General features: G+C 46.5%; 1 protein-coding gene across 3 annotated transcripts in view; it reads right to left on the bottom strand.

Moving 5' to 3' along the window:
• The window catches only part of SH3PXD2A (SH3 and PX domains 2A), a 388,224-nt gene extending 387,226 nt beyond the window's left edge, over nt 1–998 (bottom strand). For all 3 annotated transcript variants that reach the window (XM_048856158.2, XM_048856161.2, XM_048856160.2), the window contains exon 1: nt 260–998. In XM_048856158.2, coding sequence (XP_048712115.2) covers nt 260–331 — 72 coding nt within the window. In that variant the 5' untranslated portion in view covers nt 332–998. The remainder of the gene's footprint in view (nt 1–259) is intronic.
• Nucleotides 999–13,542: the final 12,544 nt, after the last annotated feature.

The following is a 13,542-nucleotide window of genomic DNA, read 5'->3' as shown; positions in this document are numbered from 1 at the left end:
AAATTCCAATGCGGGGGGGGGGGGGAACGGTTGCTTTTGGCACGGAAAAAAGTGTTTTGTAGAGATTTACTGGGGCACATAGAGAAAACAATCCAGCCTATATCATTTTACCTACATGCTCTTGAAAACACAGCAAATATCTGTTGAATGATGGGGCAATAAATGACTCTTAACACATTTGCTCCTATAATAGGATTTACCCCTGCTACAGCATGCAACATGAATCAGAGGGTAAGCATGTCAACTTGTCTATACTCACATAGTGCTTAGAAGGGTTTCTCCTTTTCTCCACATCCACCACATTTGCGTCCAGCACGCTATAGGACAGCATCTTCACACACAAAAACCAGGAAAAGCAAACAGGGCCCAGCTGTATCCTTGTATTATTATTATTCTTTCAAATCAGCTCCTCACCGTCCAGAGGATTTCCTAGGAAGCTGGGAACCTGTGCCCTGCACAATAAGAATTTTTTAAATGTCCTCAAAAAACAAAACCAAACAAAAACGGGACGAGGGGGGCGTGGATCTCCTTCCAAAAAATCTTCCCCTCCCCTAGATTTCACCCCCCTTGGTAGGTTTATTTCCTAGACTTAACCCTCTTTGGGTGGAAATCACTAATATTTAGGAGGGAGATGACAACGAACACTGCCCAGATTTTTCCCTCCGCGAAAAAAAAAAGGGGGGGGTGAGGAGGGGGGGGTGAGAAGAGAAGTGTTTTCAATTGCTTCCAAGAGCTAGGCTCGCTCCCCGGCTGGGACAGATTTCCCCTGGGGAGCGGGAGGTAACACACAGCGTCAGTGTCCAGGTTGCTGTCCTCCACGCGGGGGGAGTGTGACGGCTGGTCTCCAGCTGGGTCTGCCTTGAGGGTTTATTGGGGGGCTCCGCAGCCCGCGGGGAGCTAGCTCCCTGTGGCAGGATGCCCCCTTGTGTCGGTCTCTCCCCTTGCCTGCCCTGCACGGGCCGCTCCTTTGTATCTCCTGCGCCCCCGGTCCCGGGCACGCTGCCCCCCCCCTCCACCCCGGCTCCTCCAGCAGCCGCCGCCCCCGGTGGACCGAAGCGCGGCGCGAGCGGGGCAGGGATGGAGCTGCTCCCCGGGGCGCAGCGGCAGGCAGGCGTGCGCGGCTCCCTTCCCGTCCCCACCGCGCTCCCTCCGGCGGCTCCGCTCCGGGGCTCGCTCGCTCCCTGCCGGGCCGCTGCCACCGAGCGCTCGCCTCTGACTGCGGCCGGAGAGCGGGCCGGGCAGGGAGAGGGGCCGGCGTGCGCGGCGGGCGAGGGGAGGGGCTGGGCAGGAGGGGAGGGTCTGGCCGCTGCCAGGCGGCAGGGGAGGGGTCAGGTTCCCAGGCAGAGAAACGGGGGAGGGGTGGGGGGGCGGCAGCCCCCAGCCCGAGCTCCAGCCAGCCAGGGTATAGGGTCCTCAGCGACAGCAGGCAGGGGGGTCTCCCCCAGAGGCCCCAAGAGATATAGCACAAGGAAGGGTTTGGGGGGGGGGGTCTCCCCTCACCCAGCAGTCTAGGCAACCAGAAGTAGAGGCCCTCCAGAGACAGCAGGAGGGCTGGGGTCTCGCCCCCCAGACCAGAAGGTGAGGGTTTCCCCTGCCCAGGTGTTGTTCAAGACACCCCAGAGGCATTTACATTTTGAAATCCTAGTCAAAGCGGTGGGGAAAGGCTGGTCCAGCTGGGGATTGGGTGTGTGTTCTCCCTTGGAGCAGTAACAGCTCTCCGATCCCCAGGGAGAGGCACAAGAGCTACAAGCCATAAAGCCGGGTAACACCCCTCTGCAGGACGCGAAGCAAAGGGAGAGGAAGTGGGGACTAGTCCTTAGAGCAGCTGCCTGGAAAGCAGAAGGGATGGTTTCTGTTCCCACCTCTGGCCACTGATCCACTGTGTGACCTTGGGTATATTGCTTCCCCTCTAGGAGCCTCAGTTTACCTTTACCCTCCTCAGAGAGCTGCCATGAAATCTCATTATGAGGACACAGCTTGCTCTCCGTAGTTCTAGTACACCAGGCTTTCCATTGTGAAACTTCAAGAAGTTGGAAGGAGGAGAAAGATCTTGTTCGTTTAGCATTACAAGAGTGCACGGGGCCACAACTGAGAAAGAAGTCCCATTTTGTTAGGCACATTACAAACCAAGACGAAGGGAGCTTACAGTCTAAACAGACAAGGGAACTAGTATTATGGCCAGGTTTCAGGGGGTAGGGAATGGAGGCCCAAACAGATGAAGGGTAGGATTTTCAAAAGCTCTCAATGGTTCCCTATTGCTTTTGGAAATTCACCCCAAGTGACTTGCCCAAAGTCACACGACACTTGCAGACAAGCTGGGTATGGAGCAACATTCCCATGTCCCAGTCAAGAGCTACAAGTGCAAAACCATCCTTCCTCCTTCAGACAGAATTGTTGCACTGGCCCCAGGCTGACCTGCATAGATCTGATCTATGGTTACAGGAGATAGGACAGAATTGAGAGGGTGTCAAGCAAGCTTGTTTCTCCAACTTCCTGAAAACCCATATTGGTTAAGGTCTTTGAGATCTAATATTCACTTCCCCCACTCACATTTAAAAGCCAGCTTGCCCTAGAAATTTCAGAATGCTTTTATTCACAAGAGCTTCACAAGATCTAATGCATATGATTACTTTGGAGACAGTCACCTCAAAAAAGGAAGTTAAATACTCTGGCTGCCTTTGGCTATCTTTATAGAGTTCATTAGTCCATTGCCAAATTCATTAGTCACCAAAGGTTTTTACCCCTGCACAGACTGACTCATACAACATGAATACCCCAGATCTTTCAAAAAGCCACAGACCAAGAAAGCGCCTAGACCAAGGTGGAAAAAACCCTTTAGAAAGATAAAATTATGTATCAACTCCTTTATAAAAGCTTTACGATAGGCTTAAGGTTGTAAATGTGCACCTTTAAAACGGTACACTTTTGTATATGATTAGAATATAAATAATGAATATGTTAGCATACTGGCATTACAAAGCAATATATATTCAAAATCCTGGAAATTCAAAGCAAAGGGTTAAAGTTTAATAAAGTGTGAAAGTCAATTTCATACTAGGTTTCCACAAGCAACTTTTAAGGCAGACCCTGTATCATTGCCGACAGCATCAGTGGATGCAGACCTGTAACCTTGCAGTCTCTGGCTGTGGCCAGGTGGGGAGAAGGCTTGTATAATGCCTTCTCTTCTGGCCCACAAAGAACTAAATACCTAGCTCTTATACAGCACTTCTCATCAGTAGGTCACAACCACTCTACAAAAGCAGGTCAGTACCATTATCCTCATTTTACAGATGGGGAAACTGAAGCACCAAAAAGGGAAGTTACTTGCCCAGGTCACCCAGCAGGCCAGGGGAAGAGCTGGAAATAGATCCCAGGCCCTCTGCGTCCCAGTCTAGTGCTCCATCCACTAGGCTACACTTATCCACCTAAGAAAGCTGGTCTTATCCAGGCCTTAAGAACATCTCTCAGATTTGGACTCCTTAAGCCATTATTATTTTGTATTGCAGCAGCCAAATGAGAACCCACTATCAGGAGCAGGGCCTGACGGTGCTAGGTGCTGTATGCACACCTAAGAAGTTACAGTACCTGCCCCAAAGATCTTACAGTCTCAGTAGAAAAAGTGAAAATAATGGGTATAAGCAAACCTACAGAGGCAGCTTGCTTCTGCTGGGGTGAAGCAGGAATCTAACCCTTCCCCCCAACCGCACAGTTGAATTAGGTACCTAAGAGAGGTGGGGAAGGTGTTTGGGTTTTACCTCCCTGTGAAGCAGCAGATATCAGCTGCTTCCAGACAAAGTATATCAGACCAGATGGGCCAGCAGAAAATGCTATGATCTCAACAGCATATATTTGCTATTGCCCTTAGCTGTGTGGGGTTGCCACTAAATTCCACCTAGGCAGCAAACTCTGGGCCTAATTGCACCCATGAGATCAATGCACAGCAGTAGGCCAGAAGGGAAGCATGGCCTCTCACTATGTTAATTTGATCTCATTTCACCTTATTGGCTCCCCCGCTTTAATTCCACTCACTCTCACCTCCTTCTCCTCCTGCTTTCACAGGACAACCCATCTCTAATCCTCCTTGTACTCTGCAAGGCATGGATAGCAATTATTTACATTAGAAACCATTTCTGTTTAGTCTAGCTAAAGAGTCCCTTGTGTGGAAAGCAAACAAAGAAAATTCTTCTATGAAGATGTAAATATAATTTAAATAATCCATTGATAAGCATAGCAATGGCCAGGCATATTGTTATTTATTTGGGTCTTGGTCACATTTTTTTTTTTTAATAACAGTGTTGTGTAAAAAAAAAAAAAAAAAACACACACCACTCCCCCACCCCCACCCCCAAAAAAACCACAAACACACCACACACACACGAACAATTCCTAACTGGAACTGGTCAAAAGTGTTTTCCAACAAAATTGACTTTTTTTTTTTAAACACAAAAAAAGTCAATTTTGTCAAAAGTTCAAGCTTTAGTTAAGAAAAGAGTTTTCGGTAACTATTTGTCACAAAAATATTTTCCCAACCCCCCCGCCCCCCTTGCTAACCCTTTGCTGTCCCTCTTGTTAATTTGCATTTTCCTCACCTTCCTGCTGCTTTTCTAGCCCTTCTTCCCAGTGATATTTTATTGACTTGTGGCCAAGGCTGCTTGGCAGTTTTGGGGTAAACCTGTGAAATAACTATGCTCACCTGCTTACTTTTCTTTCTCCTGTTACCCAGTCCGTCCACAGTTCCCAGTCCATCAATATCCAGTTTCCTCCTCTGCTCTAGTCCCTTCTTTCCCCTATGGTCTCATTCATTAACACTCTCCACCATGCTCTAAGCCCTACATATTTTATTAAACAGGATAGTTTCAGAGTAACAGCTTGTCCTCCCCTTGCTAAGGCTGTAAGCTGTTTAGGACAAGGACTGTTTTTCAACTGCATGTGTATACAGCACCTAGCACAATAGGAGCCTGATCCCAGACTGGGACCTCTAGGCACAATGGTATTATAAAGGATAATAAACTTATAACCCCCTTGCCCTTTTTGGGGCTTCTGAAAAGCAGCCCTCATATATCAGTCAGCAGCACAGAAAATGAAAGTGAACTTGCCTGCCTAACCTGTATGCTTGGGACCCAAGGTGCCAGTGGGGACTGGGCACAGGAGAGAAGGAAGAGGAGTTATAGGGCTAGGAGCTTGACTGACTTGTTTGGACAGTCAACTCCAAATCCTGACCTGTCTGTGTATATCTAGGACCATCCAGATATGTGCACCTAGGCCAAACCAGCACAATGTTTACAGTGGTGCCAGTTCTTGGGATTTTATCATAAGTTTATGATATTTGGTGTTTTGCTTAAAGCCCTAGCTACTACAGTTGTGTGATTAAGTGAGAATTTTATTTTCTTTAACATTAATAGCCCTCATAGTTACAAAGCAAAGCTGGAAAATGTGACCAAAGTGCACACTAAAGGCTAAAAAAAAAAAAAACCCAAACCCCACACTCCACAGAAGGCAACACACAAAAAAAAAAACAACCCTTAATTTGTAAGCCACTCTCAAGGTATCTTGGGGACATTTGTGGTTGGCAACAATAGAAGGGTTTTGGCTTCCAGAAGCAGCACGAGAACATATCAACCCTTAGTTACTCTCTAGAGAGTAGGATAGGAGAGAAAAAAAAAAAACAAAAAAAACCACCAACACAAACACCCTCCATTTTGCTCCTCAGTAAGGGGAGCTCAGATGACATGAAGCATCTGACTCTAGAGGGCCCCCCACACACACACACAGCTGTCTTAGTTACCATAAGCACTGATCAGTAATGGAAGACAGTCCTTAAAATAAAAGCCTTGCATGGTGACAGGTTTCAGAGTGGTAGCCATGTTAGTCTGTATCAGCAAAAACAACAAGGAGCCCTTGGGGCATCTTAGAGACTGACAAATAAATTTGTTAGTCTCTAACGTGCCACAAGGACTCCTTGTTGTTTTTGCTGAAATAGAAGTCATCACCAGTCACAAGCCTGCCTGAACCCGGGCAAAGAAGAGTAGGGAAAGAAACCTTCCATTGCACCAGAAGTCAAGGAAATGCCACAGCTTGAGCAACCTAGGGACCTGCTCAACTCCAGAAAGTGATGTCTCCACCTTGCAGTGGGACATCAGAGCTGGGAGTCCGGTCTAGACTATGCTTAAATAGTTAACACAGAGCTCTGGGGTGAGTTAAGACTAAAAGGCTGCATGTACCCAGACTGCTGAAAGTTCAGACAGAGCTGAAGTGGGGTGTCAGCACCCCCATGCACCCAGCAACAGGCTGGCAGCAGTCATTTCATTATTTGTTGTAAGTTCAGTTACCTTCAGTCACCATTGCTGCATCTGTGCCTGCTGGTGAGGCCTGCTATGCTAGGAACATTCCACAAGGCACATGTACAGAGGAACCTTATAGCTACAGTTTGCACCAGCATAATGTGGCCACAGGCACCTGTGAATTGTTTTTTGTTTGTTTTTTTTCTCCTTTTAAATAAATAAAAGCAATTCTCCTTTACATTTTGAGGATGTTGAAGATGCAAACATTCCTGTAGAGGAGTGCACTCACCACAGTGCCTTCCTTGTGGCCTAGCAGGCTTGCCTCATCAAGACCCTCCACCAATGGGCACTCCAGACGCTTCTCGTTACACAGCCCTCCAGCCAGGTCACTGTGAAGTCTCTCACCTTCCTGGGTATCAACGTCCCTGTGGAAAAGCACCTCCTCCATCTCCCTCGGCTTAGCACTTCCCCCTCTGGCAGTGGCCTGGAGTAAATCAGCCCCATTTTAGGCAGCCTTTGACTTCCTTCTTGGTGTTTATTTACCAGTATGTACAAGGGAGGCCTGGAGCAGGCCCAAGGAATACTCCTCCACCACACAAAAGAAAAACTCACAAATATGAATGAAGGGTGTGTGTGCGCATGCACCCGCGTCCTGTCAGTGGCCCTGGAGTATCAGTCCTTCCTCTAAACAGCCACTGAGCTTTAGTTATCCCTCCTGTAGGAAGGAGGCCAGACTCTTACAACAGTTTCTCTCTCTCTTCCTCCTCTCTTACCAGAGGAGGGGGGTTTTAAAGACCTCAGGCAGCCCTTAATTGGACTCAGGTGCCCCTACTTGACCTGAGGTAATCCCTTCTCAGCGTATAGGGAAAAGGACTATACTACTTAGAGGACTACAAAGATTTTTCCCTATAGCTCCCCTGCACTCCTAAGATTTCCTCTCTTTATACAAACCACTCAGCTCCTTCCCCAGCTGGAACTCATCTTTAACTGGGCCTGGCCCACTGTCCAGGAGCAGAGATTGAAATCTCAGCACCACTTAACTCATGTGAGACCCAGGATGGGGTATACATCGTATCACAGTCCCTTCACTCTATTGCTAACTTCTATCATTACCCATGTTGACCAAGACCTGCATCATGAAAGTTTTCTTTCCTGTTGATAGACCCATTTTCACTTTTTGAGGGGGTAGCTCAATGCCTACTGTGAGATCAGGGACACTGGTCACTGTCCCCATGTGTAGGTGCAGCACAGACATACATCACCACAGCATCCACAGCTGACTTGCCAACCCCAGCCTGGTGGCCCACAGATCTGTAGCAATTGGGGAGTGGTTGCTTCGAAAGAATGACAGGCACATGTGCTTCTGGACCAGGATGGCAACACTCATCTTCATGTTCTGGTGCTGCATGGCTGGTGTGACCTTCCTCATTCAGAAGCTCCAGATGCTGGTCATCCTATATCTCCATGATGATGCACTCCTGCCATTCCGTGCCCAGGGCCAGTACTAGAAGTGGCACCCACTTGCCCCGGAGAGGCCTTTCCTGCAGCTCTACATGCATAGGCCCGACTCCATGGGTGCTCTGGGGCTCAAGCACCCATGAAAAAAAATAGGGGGTGCTTTGCATCCACCAGCCACAGTCGTTTGGGCCCAGGGCTGGCCACTGGTCAGCGAGTGGCTGGCAGGAGGCGCTCGGGGGAGAGGGGTGGAGAGGAGTGAGTGGTGCGGCCTCGGGGGGTGGGGAACATGGGCAGGAAGAGACGGAGCAAGAGCGGGGCCTCATGGGAAGAGGCTGAGCAGGAGCAGGCCCTCAGGGCGGAGCCTCAGGGCAGAGCGGGGTGGAGCACCCACCAGGAAAACCAAAAGTCAGTGCCTATGTGTACATGTTCCTGGCATGTTCTCTGTTCAGCATCATACCTATCTGCTTTGGGGAATCAACTGCGGCAGGAATGCCCCTCTCCCCCACATCATGGCACCTACTTCCACTGCCTTTCACTAAACTGAAAGTAGCTCTATGAAAGTTGCCAATATTGGGTGCAGGTCATCCCTCTGTGGGATCCATGCCATGACACCAGTTGTGATGCAGGCCAGATAATAAAATGAGGAGCATGGCTTCCTAGAACTATATGGATTGTAGAAATTCCTGGGTTTAGATCTTTCCACCCATATTCCCCAGTGAGTGCAGACAGGTTCTCCCACAATACCCAGTGAAAGTATTCCTAGAGTGCTGTTGTTTGCAGTCATGCTATGAATTATGGGATATGTTCTTCCAGAAGTCATTGCATCTAACATAAGTCACGTGCAGTGCTGTGCAGGGCGTGACAGCATCCTGTGACACACAATTGTTAGTTTACAGTATGGTCACGTCAGCCTGAATCAAGAAAAGTTAACCTAATGGACTCAATTTGTGTGAGCCTATAGTGTAGCCACACACTATTAAACCTAGAGTGGGTCTGAAGAGGCAGGATTCATACCAAGATTAGGTTTTGTCTACACTACAGCCTATGTTGGCAAAACTTATGTCGCTCAGGGGTGTGAATGTTCCACCCCCCTGAGCGACGTAAGTTCCACCGACTTAAGCATTCATGGGCACAGCGCTATGTTGGCGGGAGAGTGTCTCCCTCGCCGTAGCTTATGCCGCTCACAGAGGTGGGTGCATGTTTATTATGCCAACAGGAGAGCTCTCTCCAGTCGGCATAGAGCATCTCCACCACACATGCTGCAGCAGAGCAGCCATGCCGTATGGCTGCGCCACCGCAGCGCTGGACTTATAGACCTGGCCATTGGCTGGGGTTCAAGTTTGAGACTGCAGGAGCTGGCGTAAATCCCCCAAGCCCCAGGCAATTCAGAGCCCATATAACGGTGGGAGAGCGAGCTGGATTCTGCTCTGATTACAGCTAGATGCTGATCCCAGAATCTTTTTGTGTTATGGTCTCAGAGGAGGAACAGGGCTTGATTTTTCAGATTTCAGGAAGAGCTGTAGTTTAAAAACAAAAAGAAAAAAAGATTCTGATGTGTAAATTAAAAGCCTATGACCAGGAAACCAGTGAGAAAATAAACACAGGATAGACTTCTTTTTGTTATACATTTTTAATTCCACTTATTATGCATAGCATATTGCAGCAGGTAAGGGAAGTTCCTCTGCATAATGGCTAGTCTTGCCTACCCTATCAGGGATGCTAGACACAACAGAGCAGGTTAAGGACAGCACTTCAGCCTTAACTTTGATTTTCCCTGACTTCTTTTTGCCAGAGCTGGAAATCTAGGGTCCAACTTTGGTAAGTGCCTAATGGCCACATGTTCCATTAACCAGGATGGGATTTAAAGACGCTCAGTACCTCAGGAGTATGAAGAGCACCTATAAGGATCCGTCCCTAGGGGCAACATTTCAGTGCTGTGCATGGCTGATTAGCCACACGATTCATTATTGGCAACAGCAGTTGCATACATAATCCCCCAGGCATGGTGCTAGAGATATGCTCCTTAGGGTTTTTTTGGCTCTGGTATACAATAACACAACACAGAACCTTTGTTATGCTCCCAGCTCAGCTACTGTATTAATAAACCACGACTTCTTAAAAAGGCTGCTTTCTGTGTGGTTCTTCCGCCGTGTTAAAAAACTAGGTCTCTCTATATACATCACAAAAGTTGAAGAGTCTTTATCATTCAAACCTCAAATTCTGACACACAAAACAAAACTCCACCTTTCTGTATTAACTGTATCCCATACTGCTTGGGAGATTCCTTAATTTCAAACCAAGGCTCGCTGTGGGGATTAAAAGGCCCAGCTAACGTGGATACTGGGCATGTCAGGTCAGGGGTGGTTCCGAGAGGAAAGTCCATGAATAGCTGGCTTTCCCACACCCACCATAAACATGGCAGCATGCCCCAGAAGCCTACCCACCAAAGAGCTCTGCTTTAGCAGCACCAAGTAGAACATGCCATCAGCTCACATGCATCGATTTAATATAGTGGTTGTGAACTGAAGAAACCATTCTCCTAGCTTGCAGTCATTTGTCAATGACTTAGAGAAGCTTTTACTTACATTATAACAGGGCAGCTTCATCCATCTTACTTAAATTATAGATTAACATCGTATAAAGCAACTATCTCAGAGCTTAACCTCTTCACTACTTAAGCTATTTTCCAGCCTTCATGTTTTATTATACTAGAGCCTGGATATTTCAAACCTCCTAAGTGCATGTTCCCTTTGTGATAAAGGTAGCAAGTTGTATATTGATCTTCATCTAAGTACGTCCTGTATTGTTCCCACTGTTATCAAGGTTTTGAGGGTATCTAGTTACATGGCAAAAAAAATACTTCTCTTCCTCAAACATATAAGGGCAATTTTACAAGAGGCAGCTGCAATGTAGCAGATTCAGACTCCAAATCAGAGTCAGGACCCATGGATTCTGTTCTCCACTTTACCACTGACTAACTGTTTGACCTCAGCCAAGTCACTTAACCTCTCTGTCCCTCAGTTTCCTCATCTGTAAAATGGGGACAGCGATACTCACCTCCTTTGTAAAGTGCTTTGAGATCCAGTGGTGAAAAGAGCAATGTGTTATTAATCCATATTTATTACAACAAAATCTATTAACATTTTCCTTGCTGTGAATTTTCTTCCAATTTTGCCTGTGTATGTCTGTATATTGATTCTTTTAATAGCTTCTTAGATTCTAGATGTGTATTTTAAATTCATGGATGTCTTTCCTTGTGCCTTATTCTTATTAATTTACACTCTGACATCTAATAGTAATTGTTTTTTTGTATGCCCTGGAGAAGTTCAAATACCCGAGCTACCAACACCCAAAAGATTATAATATGTAGAGGGTGAACTGTGAATAGTAAAATGTATAATTTAAAACCTTATGAAAAGTTTATTAAGGAAACTACAGCAGGATTTTAAATGACAATAATCACAAGCACACAGCTATAAGGGAGTCCCATTGCCTGTAATATGTATTACTCGACACTGGAGAGCGCTAGTATTTTCCCAATCATATGCCGAAGGTGATCCACTGTCTGTAGAGTCTGATGATCTTCAATGTCACGTTTCTTTAAAGGAATGTATTTTTAGTTCCCAGAGGAGGATCACAAGGGGACTCCAGGTTGCATGCACAGTGACACTGTGTGGCTAGATGCACATAAGCATGCTCTGCTCCCTATGCAACTGTCCTTTTTTATTTTCAGTTGCCCTGGTAGTCAGCCTATGAGGAGGAACAGTATCCCTAGGTCAGAATTTGCCATACATTAAAGGAAACCATTGGAAAATGCAATCCCACCAGGCTGGTCTGGAAAACTAAATTGCAGGACATGTATTGTTTGAAAAAAAGAGTGTGATCACACAGAAGTGGAAATCTCATGGAAAACAAAGCACTGGACTCTTTCTAGCAGTCCCAGTTGAAGGTGCCCTGTCTCACCTGTAGACAGTGCTACTGATTGCCAAACTGCCTGGTTTATTTGATTCACGCATATGGACATCATGGACTTAGGCTGTTCTCAGTGGTGGCAGATGACAGAACAAAGAACAATCCTCTCAAGGTGCAGTGGAGGAGGTCTAGGTTGGATATTAGGAAAAACTATTTCACGAGGAGGGTATGCATCCAATGAAGCGAGCTGTATCTCATGAAAGCTTATGCTCAAATAAATTTGTTAGTCTCTAAGGTGCCACAAGTACTCCTTTTCTTTTTGCGAATACAGACTAACACGGCTGCTACTCTGAAACCTGTCATTATGCAAGGCACTGAATTTAGCCGTATGGAGTGGAAATCTATCAACTTCAGGAATGCATCCAATGAAGTGAACTGTAGCTCATGAAAGCTTATGCTCAAATAAATTTGTTAGTCTCTAAGATGCCATAAGTACTCCTTTTCTTTTTTACTAGGAGGGTGGTGAAGCACTGGAATGGGTTACCTACGGAGGTGGTGGAATCTCCATCCTTAGAGGTTTTTAAGGTCAGGCTTGACAAAGCCCTAGCTGGGATGATTTAGTTGAGGTTGGTCCTGCTTTGAGCAGGGGGTTGGACTAAATGACCTCCAGAGTTCTCTTCCAACCCTAATCTTCTATGATTCTGTGCTCAGAGTTATGGTCTAAGCCATGGCCCACAGGTGGCAACAGGGATGCCACCCAAAAGACTTTGTTCCAAAACTGTAGATCTCTGAACTAGAGGACACTTTCCCTCCATCACTAGATGCCGGGCTTCTAGTTGTGCACATGCTGCCAGTAAGCATTGTATACAGACACTTAGGCTACGTCTACACTAGCACTTTTGTCAGTCAAACTTTTGTCAGTCAGGGGTGTGGAAAAAATGCACCCCTGACCGACATAAGTTTCATGACAGACGCGCCGGTGTGGCCAGTGCTATGTTGGTGGGAGACATTCTCCTGCTGACAGAGCTATGGTCGCTTAGGAGAGTTCTCTCCCACTGGCAATAGAGCAGCTACACAGGAGACCTTACAGCAGTGCAGGTGCAGCAGTATATCTGTGCCGCTGTAAGGTCCCTAGCGTAGATAGAGCCTTAGTAATACGTTATGAATCATGTTGAGCTCTTTCCATATTGCATAGGTTGATGGCAGATGTTCTCTTTAGAGCTGTTTCCATCATTCAGTGATCAAACATTTTTCGTCCCTAGAGGTGTTGTGTCCACAAAACGCACCTGTTAAGGTTTATATTTAAAGCCTCAAGTTGCACGCAAGGCAGCAATGCCAAACTGGCATCTGGCACTGAATCCATCCAAGGAATGTGCCTGTGCAATTTTTATTTCTTCAGAACAGAGGACAGACTTGCACAACCCCCAAAACTAGCATTTCTTTACAAACTGCATCTCAAAATTATGAACTTTTGAATTCACTAATAGCAAGGGGAGAGAGAAATTAGGAAGTATAGTCCTGACTGGTCCTTTAAAAGTCCACCTGGGGATTGCCTGCCCTACAAATAACTTCTTTAGAAAAAGAGAGAGGTACCCTGCAGGGCAGGAGAAATAGTAAAGAGGCACGACTGTATATGCAAAGGGGGGGGGGGGGGAAGGGAGAGAAGAAGAATGACATTGTATTATATAATTTACCCAATGGTTTATGATAAACTTTGCATTACTCCAGTCTCATTGACTCCTTATTTTCATTGCTTCCCTTCTAATTAGAGAAGATAAAAGAATGCAACTACTGTTGCATTTAGCACATACTACTTGTTTCAGATGCCAGCAGCCTTGTTAGCTACTTATTTGCAATAAGCCAGATATTGACCAAGGCTAAGGTCTGGTCT

This window comes from Caretta caretta, chromosome 7 (assembly GCF_965140235.1).
Source record: "Caretta caretta isolate rCarCar2 chromosome 7, rCarCar1.hap1, whole genome shotgun sequence".
Classification (NCBI taxonomy): Eukaryota; Metazoa; Chordata; order Testudines; family Cheloniidae; genus Caretta; species Caretta caretta.
This window is presented reverse-complemented; position numbering and strand designations above follow the sequence as displayed.